The sequence below is a fragment of the Leptosomus discolor genome, chromosome 1 (assembly GCF_034619465.1).
Source record: "Leptosomus discolor isolate bLepDis1 chromosome 1, bLepDis1.hap2, whole genome shotgun sequence".
Lineage (NCBI taxonomy): Eukaryota > Metazoa > Chordata > Aves > Leptosomiformes > Leptosomidae > Leptosomus > Leptosomus discolor.
In genome coordinates, this window is record NC_141391.1 from 156,133,510 (window position 1) to 156,150,117 (window position 16,608).

Genomic DNA, 16,608 nt, shown 5'->3' on the forward strand with positions numbered 1-16,608 from the left:
CTGTTGATTGGGCTTGCAAAAACTACTGAAGACTTGCAATATCATCTTTTATCTTGTCCACATAGAAACACCACAAATTCTCAAGCTGCTTTTCACCGTGAAATATAAGCAATAAGAGATTAAGATTTAAGACTCTTCTTACAGAGGAACACAACAGAGTAGAGGGACGTAGTTCCACATCCTTGCACAGACTTCTAATAATGGGCTGTGGTTCTCAGATTCAAATCAGAAGGAGAATCTGATTTGATTCCGACACAGAATCAATTGTTGATCAACCTGACCCAACTCCAATAGATAAGAAGGAAAAGAAAACAGCCACTGCTCTGGTCCATTTGCAACATGTGCTCGTAATAAAGTACACGGTTCAGAAGCAGAGTGAATGCTATCTGATGTAGAAGGTCACAGTAGATAATGTGCTCCTTTGCTTCCATCTCCTAGCACAAAAAGGGAGCAGGATAGTGAAGGTATGGTACACTATTACATTCACATTACTTTTGGGCTGGAAAGCAATCTAGCCAGAAGCTAAGCAAAATTCTTATTTTTCATATTTCTCGAACTTGATCAATGCATTGTCAAATGTACACATTTGTAAATGGTATGCATTGATCTTTCCTGTATAAGCGTCCTTAAAAAGAAGGTAAACTGTTCCACTCAAGATCTCTGTGTCCCAAATGTTTTGCAAGACACAGAGCCTAAATGAAATATATCCAACTCTCTTCTGTAGCTATTTATGTGATCTTTACAATTTGTCATCTTCACAGCCCCATCTTCACGCATTTCTTAAAAGCATGCAAGCATTACCTCTCACAGAGAGGGGCACGAGATATATTAAGCAGTCAGTGTGAATCCCTCAGAACAATCCTGTAGCACAATGGAAATCTGAACTTCTGCATCATCATTCCTGTTTTCCCCATATATTAATCACTTTTTCCATCCTTTCCAGTCTAACAGCAGCTCTCAAAGCTCCCTGATCTCCAATACAAAATTTTTAGGTTATTTTCATATTACTTGGTTAGCAAGGTCAAATATATTCAATTATGGTGAGCATTCAACTTTGAATCTTTACAATTTCATCCATAACCTCTCCTTTTGCACACATAAACAAGTGTTTGGCAGAGCCCTCTTAGCTGAAATGGTTCTTAAACTCATTTTGTAAAACTGTCCAAAAGTCCCACTGTCAAATTTTGGTAAGGCTCTACAGTAACACCATATGTTACTCTCTTTGCAGAAAAGATGCGCGCACACACAGACAACCTGTAAGCTGCATCTGACCTTTAAATCCTCTCTGTGTGCATGCACTGAATGTGTCTATAAACACAAAACAAGATGGAAGTATAGTAAAGTAGATAAGAAAGCCAGGAACTGCACAGTGCTGTACACATACTACACTTGAATAAGCTCCTTTAGAAGTTTTGACAGAGGGAATAAGAATGGTTTCTCATTTCAAAGTTCTTACATTACACTATTGTCTATGGTTAGAAAATCTGCCTTATAAAGCTATCAGCACTATAAGAATGAAATTTTGATCTCAGACTAGACATCTGAGGCTGAAAAATAATGGAGAGGAATTAATACCCAAATACTGGACAAGACACTTTTAAAACAACTCGTGCATACAGGTCACATGTCAGGATCAAGTTCATCACTGTTCCCTGGGTTGAAACTACTAATTGAACTGAAATATCATATCATAGAATCATATCATAGAATGGTTTGGGTTGGAAGGGACCTCAAAGATCATCTAGTTCCAACCTCCCTGCCATGGCAGGGGCACCTCTCACTAGACCATCCAACCTGGTCTTGAACACTGCCAGGGAGGTGACATCAACAACTTCCCTAGGCAACCTGTTCCAGTGTCTCACTGCCCTCCGGGTGAAGAACTGCTTTCTTATATCTAGTCTAAACCTGCCCTCTCCCCGTTTCCAGCTATTACCCCTTGTCCTAACAGTACATGTCAGGAAAATTAATTGCTCTGCAGGAAGCTATGACTTCATACTAAACCCAATACAGTTGGAGATAGAGGAAGGCTATTGCTTCCTGCACCTTCTTGAAATAAAAAGAGACACAGCGACCAAGGTGCACAAAGCCTAATCCAAAATCAGGTAACACCAATGAGAATCTTCCACTGATCCACTGGTATTCGAATCATGCCAGAGTATGCAGTTTCAGATAAATTTCACACTGTTTCCTTGTATCCCAGTAGGTTACGTCCCCAGGATGCCTCTGATGACTCATTAGTTACTTGTACAAGCCCAACAATGGAAAGCATCATAGTCAGCATTATACCCATCCTTCTCTACTATCAGAAGATGGAAAATGCTATTAGAGGACACCATCCTTAATTTATCACTAGGTATGGCATGCATTATCAAAGACAGTGTCAACTTTCTCCTGCCTCATCTTTGCCAAGTCTTAGCCCTGACCAGAAAAACACTAGTTCATGAGAAAATATTTGTGCTTCTTTGCAGGTAGGCTGCGTTTGTCTCTAGCTTCCAGTAAAGACACTAACTCTAACAATATCTCTAACTTGTTTATACAAAGCTAGTTTCAGGACCAACAGCTGCCTCAGTTTTGCTTCTTTCACAGTGATGTTTTCCTCAATAATTTGAAAGAATTGAGAGGAAATTAGAAAAATGTGCCTAAATTGGATGACTATAATTGGTGTTATTGAGAATTTTTTATACTTCAATAGCTTAAAAGCAATTTTGGTTTTTTAGACTCAGAAAACAAATCCTTCCATCCTTAAGATATAATTGCAGCTACCCCAGCACCTCCATTCACATTTGTACTCAACTACGAGCTCTGGTTACTTACCCACTCTGTTTGCTCCTGACAACATAAAGGAAAAAGAAGAGACAACACAGTAATTATTACAAATAATTCAGCTGGAATGGCAACTGGAAAAAAAAACGGCAGTAAGAGGACTGCATTTACTTTTGAATGAAATGCATAAACTTGGATCAAACTGCCAAGGCTCAGCTGCACAAAAAGGAAGCTGAATCTGCCATTTAACAGAGAGCGAGCTCTCTGCAGACAGTGTCTCCAATTCTGAATGCAAACAATAGTCCCTATGATTACCAAACTAGAGGCACCAAATGTTGAATAAAGACCTATATTTGATCGAGTAAGGGCATGATAGGTAAGAAGGACACTTTTTACACAATATCCATGGTGCCTTTGCCAGATAATTCAGACGCAGCAATACCTAACGCTTCTACACCAAAAGGAAATATTGAACTGTACATAAAGTTTTGAGCCAGATGGAAAACGAAGAGACAAAAATGGAGCTCCCAAGTCAGCAGAAATGGGAGATCACTAAATCAGGGCAACAGAATTGAAGTCAGATAGGTTGGAGCAACTCATAAACGATCCTGAGATGAGTTCTGTCATAGCATAATTGCTTTCCTATGTATTTGTTTCGGCATGATTTCTGGTCCTTAAAGCAAACTTAAGGCATTGATAACATATATAGATAGCATCAGTACAGTACCTTCTTTTTGTAAATTGTGTAAAGTACATACAGCATACGCTGCCTGCTGAATTATGATGAAGTATAACTTCCTAGTCACATTAGCAGATCCTGTGCTTTGTTTTCTTACGTGATCGTTACAGAAGAAAGCCTGCTCCATCACCTTTGCTCTCCCAGGAGGAGTCCACATTATGAAAGTTTAAGAATCATACATTATTTAACTTGCTGTTTAGCCACCCAAGCGCTAGCAGTTTATATAAACTATCTTACATATTCCTCAATCTCACTTCTTCAACATAAGCAAAACCTGAAGATTGTCTGCTATGATCTGAATTTCACTGTTTCTCAGCAGTCACCTTTACATCTCAGCTGATATTTCACAAAGTATGTGAAAAAACATTCAATATACCAAAGAGACTGCTCACAATGTGATCAGTATTTTCTTCTTAGTTTCTGCTGCCATCAAGGCCATGTGTATTAAGAACAGATGGAGATATCACAAACTCTGTTACTCACTCAGTATCAGAATTTTCTCTAGGAAGACTCCCGTGATTTAAGGCAAAGATCTGGTAACTAAAACTTCAAGCAAGGAGCAAGCCATCTAAACCCAAAAGGCTCTTGGAAAAAACGCAGTGTTTGTGTAGGCACAGCTAACCACACACTTTTAAACAGTAAAAGAATTTAAAAGAACGCTTTAATTAAAAAATGAAAGTGGGTTTGCTGTGTTTTATCAACTTTTCAATGAGGAAAGAAATGTACCTTAAGGTACCTCCATGACAAATGCTGGCACTTTAACTGAAAGGAAAATGGTTCTTTACAAAAAAATTTCACTGTTATTAACATATTAGCACTGGATTTTCATCTTGCTAAAGCACAATCATGAAGGCATTTTGATGTCTGAATTAGAATTTATTTGTAAAACTTCTACCTCTCTGGTCGCCCTTTTGTTCTAATCTCACTTTTTTGAAGTTACAGACATATACCCACTCTGTATCAAGTCCTGCTGTGACCTCTACTGCCCATGGAACTGTCTGCAAGATTGCTACCACGAGAGTCACAATTAGGCCCACATGGAAAGAGGTTTGCCAGGGTTGTGTGGGAGAGAAAAGGAGGAAAGCCATTAGTTTCAAAAGCTTGCTGGAATGAAAGGAATGTGTAGATCTTCAGTTCCAATAGAAGAAACTCGACCAAAAAAGAAAGGAAGAAAATTTTCTGTGACACAAACCAGAAAAACTAACAGCCAAAGATGACTTTGGAAAAGCTACAGCACTAGAGTAACTCTTCAACCTGAGAAAAATACTGCTAGTGCACACAATAAAATAAAAGTGACAAACCCTTCTTCACTGCTCTGCGTGGTTTGCCCTCGTTTGCAACAGTTGATGGTCTTGCAGTTTCTTCTCCTGTCTCTCTCCCACTGGATTGTTCACTTGCTGTGGAGTCAGCATCTGATGGAGAAACTCTGCCACAAACATTAAAAACCAAACAAACCAACACATACCATAAGTTTGCAAAGGGCCACAGTTCTCATATGCAAAGAATCCTGTGAAGACTGCTAATATTTTCCTCTGTTTATAAGTAAATTTATAATAAATTATCACAGTTAGATATTCATTGCCATGATGTTACTGTTGTGTGTGAAAACTGACTGCAACAGGATTCATGTGTCAAGATTATTAACTAATCTTTCAAATACACTTCAAGAAAACACTGCATTCATAAGTAGCAGTTTACTTTTCAGACAGAAAAGAATTATATTAGAAATAAGATATGTGGACAGGTAATTAGTCTAATATTCAGACTTGCTAACTTGGTGTTTTCTCACTAACACTACAAGTCCATGTGAGTATTTTCCTGACCAGTTAAGCGTAGGGCCATTCAAATACGCTACTTTTATGTATTTATCCCACGCAGTCTTGAGATTCTTAAAAAACATTCGTTACCTACAAATTAGTCTCACTGTCCATAATTTTTGTGGGCAATTAAAGAAAAATATAAAGAAATACTGCGATTTCCCCCAAGAGTATACTTCAGCTGTAAAATTATTCAGATACTATAGAAATGGCGAAAATAGAGGGCGTACACTGCCGCCCAGCTGACACCAAACCCTGTCTTTTCATATGGGATCAGCCTTTGTGATAGTGTCTCTAAGTGCCGTTTTGTCTTGTGAACATTCATATTCTATTCCTGCAGGGAGTTAATCACTGCAAGTGTGCATGTGTCTGTGCGTTAACCTTGATAAGTGCAAGATTTGCTTGGGCTAGACGGGTATCTGAACTAGTTACTGAGGCTAAACATCAACCTGCCTGAAGCACACAGACAAGGATAACTATACCCAGCCAGACAAGTTCACTGAAAGTTAAACCTACTCCTTGCAGCAGGCAATGCTCCGAATTCAACTCCCTTTTTTCTCCTCCCTGAACAACGCACTGTTAATTGAACTCTGTCTTTCACTTTTTTCTGCAGGACTGTAATGCTAGTAAGTCACATCCCAATTAAAAAAAAAAAAAAGGCAGGGGAAAAAAGGGGAAATGGTTCTTAATGATTTTACAGATTTGCACCAGTGCATCTTTTCCTGTTTTCTAAGCTGGAGAGTGTGGGTAGAGCTATTGTCCACATCACCTTTGTCTTGGTTCAGCAGATTATAAGGCTAGAGTTCAGTTTCCAGACCTGCTACTGACTTTCTGTTTCACCTCACTGTGCTTTGTATTCCTTCATACTCTTTCCTCAGTCTACCACAATACATAAAAACATATCTAAATTGTCATAATAGATAGGAACATAAATAGCGCTGACTCAACATCAGTCATTCTTTATAAGTGCTGAGGAATATGCCATTGTATCCTCTCAAGCCAAAACAACAGGTCCAACTCTCAGCTGGAGCCCAGAGATGCTGTGCTTTCTGAACTCAGTTGCTTTTCTTGTTTGTTGTTTTTACAGATACAGAACATGTACGCATATCACCACTGTGTTTCCTGGCAGGCAACATACAGTCCTGAATTGCACTGTGATGAACTGAGTTCTGTCTTTCCTCACAAAACAGAAAACAGCTAAAACCAACATAACACACTAAGCTATCATTTCACGTTTCAACTTCTGCCTTCGGGAATAAATGTTTTAAATCTCAAGCTGACATGGGCGTATCAGCACGTTAGGGAGATGATGGTAACATCTCCATAGTTAAGCCTAAAGGGAGATGTGCTCTTAAGGGAGGATGAGGGAGAGGAAGGAAATTCTGTTTTGAAAACATTTTGAAGTGTTTGAATTTAGATAATATTAAGAAATAACTTTGTTCCAAATTTGATCAATGATTCATTGTTGTCTTCAGGGGAAGCATTAAAATGTTGGCTTCCGAAAATTTTTCCTGCTTCATTTTCTGATTTGTTCTAGATAAAATTCAGTAACAGCCTCAAGTTTAAATTTCCTTTATACTTATGTGCATGTGAATAGATACCTTCACCTCCCCCTAAGTATCATCTCCAACTTCGGGCACCTTTGAACTTTTAAAAAGAAACACAGAAACACTTGTCCTTCTGATTTATATGAATTTGTTTTAAGGTACACCAAAACAAGTTCGCTAATTTTTCTTGCATAATTTTCCAATTTTGCCCACCTTCAACAGTACCACTGGTAGTCTAGTACTTGCAAGGCCTACAGTGAGTTAGGAAGACAGGCTCAGCATCTGGGAAGGTGGGAAGGTGGAAACTGAGCTGTACAAAGCCCACGTGGGGAAGGTGAAGCAAGGATCTTGGGACAACTGGGGCTTTCGAGGAAGCACAGAAGGTTGAGCAGAGGAGCAAACTGTGTCACAGAGACCTGCAGCTCAGTCAGAACCACTGTTAGTTTCTTTCTAAGCTCATTCAACTTTGCCCTTGGTTGCTTTTTTTTTTCCTCTCACTGTGCAATAGCACATAGGTAAAAGCACAGGGAATGCAGAGCTAGAAACAAAGGAGTATAAAAATATGAGAGGAAGGGAGAAGAAGAATTACTGGAACATGGAGCACAGAGAAGCTCTGCAGTCAGGAGCTGTTTGTGACTCATCATAGCACTCCTTTCCTCAGGGCTCCATTTTTTCCCCACCTAATACCTCCTTTTTAAAATTTTTTTTTAATGCACAGATCCTTCTTTACTGCATAGCTCTGTTACAGCACCTATCCTACAAACACAACCCTCTCCTGCAAAACACATTCATACAATTTGATTATTGGAAAAGGTTGGGAAATTACTGCTAAAGGTTGACAGACACTTTCCCACTTGCACAGCTGTAAATTATCACTCCTCTTCCTGACCAAAGCTGGTTTACTATGAGAGCAACCAGATAACCACAAATAAAAACACTCATGCAACTTCCCTGAATTTTGGAGATACTGCTTGTTTCTGGAAATTCCAACGTATCATACATGTATTGACCACTATTAATATTACTGAAAACACACTGCTATTCATCAATGGCTTTCATTTGTTTTTAACTACCCATTGCCTTAATAGTTAAGAGATCACTACACAGAGAATGTATCAGGAAACATACACCTGGTGTTTCCACTAAACAAGTAATGACTTGACTCCAGCCAACCTAGTACTGTTTTAAATACCCCTCTTAACTGGAGCGTGCTGCCTTTAAGAGGAAAATGGACACTACATTCTCACAACCTTGTACTAATGAGTAGTGAGGCATAAATGACAGCCCACTAGAAAACACAAGCCCCAGAGCTCTGGAACAGTTCTTTCCACTGAAATTGCCCTAAAAATACAGTAATCACCAGCCATTAATAAACTGTCATCTACTACAATTCGTTTTATCTCTGTGAACCGACCTCCCTCTGTGTCGAACAGTCTTTGAAGGCTTTGAGGAAGTTTTGGATTTGGGGCTGGGCACATCTCCATTTTCAGATGGGGTGGTATCCTTAATAGGTCCTGGTAAAGGAGCTGGCTCGTGGATAATCAGGACATCATCTTTATTGTGCTGGCCTAGATGCTGCTTAGCAAAATCAAAGCCTTTCACACTGGGGGCTTGTAGCTGTGAAAGAAGAACAAAGACAAAAAACAGGGACCGTGAGTGACAATAAGTACGAAGGCTTTGGTTAAGATCTACAAACAATGTCCACTAGGAGGATGAGCAGGCTATGGTAGTCTCAGGAACGAATGACAGCTGCAGGGAAAAGAAAAATAAAACTACCACAATTCTATCATCTTCAGTATATGACACACAGTTTAAAACTCCAAATCAGCAAATCTCATTAAAAAAAAGCCTTGCTGCTGCTACATCTTTTCTGGCTATTTCTTCACATTTAATCATTGGGTGAGGAGCTTTGTGCATACTTGTGCATGCAAGGCCATAGACACCTGTGTACTCCGACAGTCATCTTTCCATTTCTTTCAGTCAAAATGAGTGAAGTGAGCTTAAATAATTTGAATAATGTCACTGCTCATCTACAGTTTGAGCTCCCCAAATCTGCAGGAGTCTGGGAGAGGCTGTACAAACACCTAGTTCACCTGATGAAAGATAAATATTTTGCAGATCTGAGTTATACAGCAACCTGGCAATGACTTTTCAGCCACCATGGATGCCTCCAGGAAAGAACTGAAAATCTAGCTCTTAGGAATTTCATACTGAATAGACAGAAAAAATAAACAAAAGGCTTGGGAGTTTAGAGAGATTAGATACTTATCCTAGAGATCTTATTAAGGGATTATGGATTCAATGGGTGTCTTGCTTGAGAAAGACACAGAACTGGGCCTTTCATTTTCATAACTGTATTTATAAAAAAAGCTAATCTCACCTTGTCAATGACTTGATTCAGACTTAATTTAATCAAGCCTTCAAGTTTCAAGCTCTCCTGCTGATTTTCTGGGGCTTTGGAGTAATTAGAAACTCTGAAGAATTAATTAAGAGAAAGTTTTTCTTCGAGTCCTGCTCAATTTTATGTAGTTTGGAAGTTGAAAGTAGAGAGAAATGTTGACGGCTCCAGTTTTCAAAGTGCATGCACACATACCCACTGCACAGCACACACACAAAACCCTCTGTGTGTTCCTAGAGCTGATTTCCTGCAAAGTGAAGCGTGTGTTGGAGCGCATTTATGGGTGCGTCAGGTTCCAGATGTTTAAATGAACCCCCTTTCATAAAGCCTGGCATGCCAACGTAACTACAAACAGACTCGTCTGATATCATGCCAAAGATAAGCTTGCCTAAGGAATATTGTGAAACAATCTCTTCAAAATATTTTCTCAGTAAGCAAACATTTTCCAAATGGTTCTTAGAAAGGATGTTGTAGTATAGCAAACTGCCTATTTAGCCCAGTAGATGGCAATAAAAGCTCTCCTGTAAAATCCAACCACTATCTGAATGGTTGAGGCTTTGGAGTTCATTTCTCACAAAATGAGTAAGCTTCTTATTTGAACAGATCTGGATGTCTTCCACTATACTCCATTTTTCTTGGGCTTTACAACAGTCCCTTCACTTCAGCATTATGGGTGATTCAATTACTGAATTTATGTAAATGACTGCAACCACTGATGCAAAAAGGCACTGTTGAGCTAGACCAGGTGAAGGTGTAACTGGTTTTCCCTTTTTTGAGTCACAGCCACCTAGTGAACCCTCCCTGAAACTCCCACCCTTTCAGAGTTGAAACACTGTCTTCAGGATCTTGCTTGCTTAAAAAAAACACCCTGACACTCCATGTCTTCCCACCCCCAAATACTCCTGAGGAAGAACTTTTCATTTCCGCAGTCAGAATTACAATGCCAGCTTGCAGCACTTTGATTACTGAAACTCCTCTTAGCTACCCCACCTCCACCTCTGGTCTGTTTGACATCATGCCTGTTCCCTTTGAAGATATTCCTGCGCACGATACTCTTCCTTTGACCCCTTCGGTGGTTTGCTTCCCTCCTTCTAACCCTTTCATACTCCACCCTCACGCCTGTACAGCCCTGTTGCTGATCCCTGATGATCACTTCCTCTATTTCACTATATTCCTCTTCACTGCCTCCAGCTCCCTTTGCTCTAAAGATAATGAGAGTCTTCACCATGTGCTGGGCACAATTTTTTCACAAAGAAATTTGGTATGCTCTACACTTTCCTAAGCACCCTTGACTTGACCTGAAAGTTACTACTGCTTTTTGAATAGTGCGATGGGTAGCATGGGCAAGGACAACTGAAGAGACGAACATTCTAGTAATATTGGAATTACTGCTATGGTTTTATTAAGATTGCCGCATGTCTGAAGCACGCATTTCAACATACCTTAAGAGTTAGCTCTAGCACTCTGCATTTGTAAACCCTCTAGGGACTAAAGCAACACTCAAAAATACAAATTTTTAATCTTTTAACTTTGAATAGTCTTATTCCTAGGCACAGTCTTAACATAACTTCTCATCTAAGCACAGTTACAGAAGCAGATATATTTATGTGTACATGTACATACGCCACAGCATATGTATGCACACATGTTTATCTGCAGAGAGACCACACAGAAGCTGAATTAAAAAGACTGTTAGTATTGCAAAGACAAGCACTCACACTATAAGAAATGGCACAGTTAAGATTGTCTGAACAATCACAACAGGATCCTCTCATGGATAGGCATTGCAATAAAGTCTTGAGTTACAACATCATAAATTCAATTATTTCACAGGAATCCTCTTGCTCTCTCCCACCCTGATGGATCCTTGGTATAGGCTGGGCTTCTGCTATTAGTCAAAGTTGGGTAGAATACAAGAATGTTATTTGTAGAACCAGGATACTCATTTCATGCAGAAGCTGGCAAACACGTAATAAAAGGAGGGGATGTAAGAAGAGAAAGGATGTATTCTTTTATGCACATCTGCAGCTAGGGTGGCTGAGACTTTGCCAATGTATTTCATGGACACTTGCTGGCAGAGGACTGGCAAATCTCAGGTATCCCCACCCCAGGCCTCAAGAAGCACTCACTCCAGGCACCACAGAACCTGTGGCTCTGTTCTCCTACAGTTGCATCCAGGTAAACTCCTCATCTGGTCTTAGTCTTCCCTGTCAGGCAGAACCAGTCTCTCCATCCCACCCTCTTGCCCCTCTCTCTCTCTACCTGCCAGCTGCCAGTTCCAGTTTACACTATCCAAGAACCTGAGGCTCACTGCACCTGGCCTCATAACAACCTCTGAGTACAGCAACAGAGAAAAAACTCTCTTTTAAGGTACAACTCTACAGAGCTCATACTCGCAGAACAGGTGTAACCCTAGAAGAATTTAACTGGTAAACCTCTAACAAGTCTCTGTCAATCCCATGCAAACGTTTTCCCAAAGGTTTAAAACTTAGTCAGAAATGGGCAATTCCCCATAGAATCAGCAAAAGCATTTCGGTTACACAAAAAAACCTTCTGGTCCTGTTTCCTTTCTTTCCCCACCCTGCACCCCCAAAAGCTGAGAATATGCACTAAAGCTTCTCCAAAACAATTTTTAAAATTTGGACAGAGCACTCTATTTTCTCTTAACCTTGTTCTTTGAAAGAACAAGCTCTTATTTTCATCGTAAAACACATTCTGTACGAAACTGATACTTGAATGGAAAATGTCATCTTGAATGATTCAAGTCTTGCAGAGTTCTGTACAGTCAAATAAGAACATTTCTAGGTATCTCCTACTAAAAAAGCTTAAGTTGGCACTACCAGCTCTAGCGAACATACAAATAGTGTGAGAGACTGTATGCATATATGTATATGTGTTTGTGCATATGGTTTTAATTTGTTTTGTATCTTTACACATTTGTGAAAGGGAAAAGATAAACTGCTCTGAAGCCTACCACCAAAATGAACACGCCTAAACTACTGTATTCATAAAGCATTACATTATTATACAAATGCAAACCCTGCTGAAATCTAAGGGGAAGACGATTTCAAATTGGTAAGTCAAGATAGCACTTTAATTCTATTGTTACACACTGAAGGAAAAAAAAATATTTGAAGCTCAATTTGTACAAAAGTCAAATCATTTCTGCAGAAGCCTACAAAGTCTGTGCACCTCCATCAAGACTTATTCCATAAAAGCAGCTAATAGTTTCAGTACTGTTCAAGCCACAAAAATATAACATGGTTGTCAATATATTGTTTTGCTAGATGCAGAGACACACCAGGAATGTCAACAATCTGTTTTCTCAAGAAAGCAAATACTGCATACAAAGGTCAGTGAATAATTTCAGCAGCAAGCAGAAGAGAAGAAATACACTTACTCAGTATTCTTCCTGTAGTTTCTACAAGTGGCATTTGAATTTGGACATAATATGAAGAATAATGTATTAAGACAATTTTCTATTGATTTTATACCACAGTCTTGCCTTGAGCCTTTTAGAGATAGATGCATTGAGCAGAGGTTGTTAAAAAGACATTTCTAAAGAAACAAGGGAGCTAAGCATGATTTTTAAAATAATACTTCAGTGTTGACACATAACGTATGAACAGGGCAGGGAACCCTGTAAAGAAGTCCTGCTGACCTTACTAACATGCTAGCACACGGAATGCTACAAAAATGCCAGGATAAAGAAACTTCACAGAAAAAAAAGTTTTCAAGTCTACTAGTTTAAACACAGCAAGGCAATGAAAATCAGTGTTCTTAAAATCAATGTGGGTTGAAGATATAAGTCAGTCTGATTTAGGATGGCTTAAAGCTACTAAACATCACAAACTGCCTTCCACAGTCTGAAATTCACACCACCAAACCCTTCTCTCTGCTCCCAGGGCACCACAGCATAATGTAGTGTAAATTCACAGCAGTACTCTCATGATGCACGGGTAAGGACAATTATTTGCAGGTGCTAGTGTTCTTGCTAGGGTCTTGTTAATTTTGACTCATTTTTTTCACCATGCTTCTACTATCCCATCCAAGTTGTTGCCTACTTCTCCCTCCCACAGGGATCATTCATCCATATTGTTTGCAGTGACTGCTCCATGAGATATTAAAACACCTACCAATAAGTACTGAGGCATGTTCACCTTTCTCAGTGTCATTTTCCTATTCAGCCCATTCTTCTAATACCATTCCTATCCCTTATGCATGTAAATATACCCTCTGTATTTTTGTTTACATTGCTCTCCTTCAACAAAACCCCTTTGGGATCATAGCCAGGGACTGCCTGTAAAGTATGCATACAAATTATACATACGATTCAGTAACAATAATGCATATCTGAGTTAAGACACAAGAAACTTTTGTTGATGAAAAAAGCATATTAGAAGACCACATAAAAGCAGAGTTCCATCTCCATAGCCTCCCTCAAAACACTGAAAAAAGATCCATTTGTATTTTTCAAGGTCTTTTTGTGCCATTGACACAATTTCCCTATGAAATGGGATATGATGCAACCAACTTGTGCCATAACTCTTTCCCAGTCTACTTTAAAAAAATACTACGCATCACTGAGAAATGTGCAGATGGATACTTCACTGCTGCTGGTTTACAAAATACAACAAAGGCAAGTGTAGAGTCTTGCATCTGGGAAAGAACAACCCCATGTACCAGTATGGGTTGGGGACTGACCCTTTAGAGAGTAGCATAGGTGAAAGGGAGTCCTGGTGGACAGCAGGATGACCATGAGCCAGCCATGTGCCCTCGTGGCCAAGAAGGCCAATGGCATCCTGGGATGTATCAGAAGGGCTGTGGTCAGTAGGTCAAGAGAGGTTCTCCTTCCCCTCTACTCTGTCTTGGTGGGATCGCATCTGGAATAGTGTGTCCAGTTCTGGGCCCCTCAGTCCAAGAAAGACAGGGAGCTGCTTGAAAGAGTCCAGCGCAGAGCCACAGAGATGATTAAGGGGGTGGAACATCTCCCTTATGATGAAAGGCTGAGGGAGCTGGGTCTCTTTATCTTGGAGAAGAGAAGACTGAGGGGTGACCTCATCAATGTTTATAAATACGTAAAGGGCGAGTGTCAGGAGGATGGAGCCAGGCTCTTCTCGGTGATGTCCAATGACAGGACAAGGGGCAACGGGTGCAAGCTGGAGCATAGGAGGTTCCACATTAACATAAGGAAAAACTTTTTCCCTGTGAGGGTGACAGAGCACTGGAACAGGCTGCCCAGAAGGTTGTAGAGTCTCCTTCTCTGCAGACATTCAAAACCTGCCTGGACGTGTTTCTGTGTGACCTACTCTGGGCGGTCCTGCTGTGGCAGGGGGGTTGGACTAGATGATCTTTCGAGGTCCCTTCCAATCCCTAATATTCTGTGATTCTGTGAAATTTTTTTAAACACCAAAACAAAAAAGGTTTCTAATTCGATTTACATACCTTCCCTTGCCATGTATGTACATAAAAAGAAGTGTATGCGGAATGGCAATTCACTATCTTAGGTAGGATGCCATCACCCTCCCATTACAGCAGCGTCACACCTTCTTTGGCAAGTCCCATCTCAAAAATAAGCAGGATTTTGAGATCTGAGGGCCAAAAAAGGGGTTGTATGTATAAAAAGCTGTCCGTTTTCTCATCTCAGACCAAGCACCTCTTTATACAAATTACATCTCACATTTGTCATCAACAGCACTTTTGTCAACTATCACCATTACCGGGAACACATAAAGCAGTTGAGCAAACATGTCCTTGTGGAGAAGAAACATGCTTATTATAGTTGCACAGGTTTCTGCCATCAAGTCAGGGAAAATTAGCACATAGTATACCAAATACTGGCACGGAAAAGCAGAACAAGCTAGTGTACAGCCTCTGGTCCTTCCCTCCTCTGAACAGTCAAAGCTGTGGTTTACTTCTCACCACCATACAAATAGTAAGTGAAGCAGGAATCTCACAAAAAAAATACCACCTCAGGAATTTTGCTCCTGGAGTAGGATCAAAAACAAATAAAGAAACCCCCAAACTTACAAAACTTTATAAAGCCTGAAATTCTCAAGACACCTGTTCCGAAATATTTTCTTAAGACAGGTTCTTATCACGAATTTTCATCATCCCTCCTCTTCTCCTTTGTGCATTTCTTCCTGCCACACTAATACTACCATGACAGCTCAGTAAATTTCACAAAATACAAGAGGGATCATGTTGTTGAAAGTCCATAACTCTGAGTATATATATGCCTACAGGCTGCTGAGATAACTGCTGTAACAGGCAAAATTTTGTGTCTGAATCACACACAGTTTTAGCCTTTCTTCTCAGACAGGAATGCCGCAGGGTGGATACTATCTTAATCACGGTTTGGTGAGGTTCCTTTGCACACTGGTTGGATGAAAGTGTCAGAAGTAAGTTAGAAAAAGATCACCAACTTCATAGGATAAACAGGTCACTGCTGTGTCTCAGTCTTTTGTCCAGAAGTTATGTCAAACAATTACTCCTCCAAGGCCATATACACACTCTGACATCATCTGCAACCTCTAAGTGAGGTAGCACAAGACATTAAAAATAAAGAAAAAAAAAAAAAAAGAAATTCTTTTGTCAACTTGTGAAGCAAAAGAATACATTCACAACATGGCTCTCACCATCTGGACAGAGAACGTATACAACTCAGTCCAGAAGCACTTCCTCTCTGCAAATAATAATAAAAGTGCTACAGACTTTTAAGATACAGCTTAGGTCAGCAATTTTAATTAATTTTTGTGCTGGTATTTTGTTGGGCTCAGTGACTCAAGCATATTTATATATCTAGAAAGGGTTTAATGCACACAGAACAAAAGTGTATTCACATATACTGCAGAAATCATCTGCTTGCTGAAATGAAGTTAAAAGTGAGCAGCAATGTTAAAACCTTAGGCAACAATGACTTTATTTTTAAGGCCCATTTCCTTGTTCCCAGTATAGCTAAATTCTACAGTAGACTCTCTATCATCTTTTGCTAGGAAAGACAGAATTAATTTCCCCAGTATTAATGTAGTCTCGGTGGTCTATTATCTTTAGGATGGTATAAAGCTTATCCGTATTTTGAAAATGGATTCTTTTTGTTTAATTCATTTTCAAAAGTAGCCATCATAAGTCACACTACAAATTCATGAGTCACCTATATTTTGAATAGCATATTCAGTTCTAGTATCCCTCTCAAAAAGGATGGAAAAGATTTAGAAATTGTTCAGCCTTCTCAAAGGCTAGCAGTTGGTCCAAAGGCCAGTTCAAAAGAAGAGATAAAAAACCTGGGACTCCTCTGTCTGGAAAAAGAGATAATGGAGATGGGAATATAACAGAGATCTGTAA

General features: G+C 39.6%; 1 protein-coding gene across 1 annotated transcript in view; it reads right to left on the reverse strand.

Moving 5' to 3' along the window:
• KIAA1549 (KIAA1549 ortholog) overlaps positions 1-16,608 on the reverse strand; it is a 145,368-nt gene that overhangs the window by 17,510 nt on the left and 111,250 nt on the right. Inside the window, exons 11-12 of the mRNA XM_086468085.1 lie at positions 8,281-8,483; positions 4,804-4,928 (exon numbers count right to left, since the gene is read on the reverse strand). Of these exons, the coding sequence (XP_086324211.1) occupies positions 4,804-4,928; positions 8,281-8,483 (328 nt within the window). The remainder of the gene's footprint in view (positions 1-4,803; positions 4,929-8,280; positions 8,484-16,608) is intronic.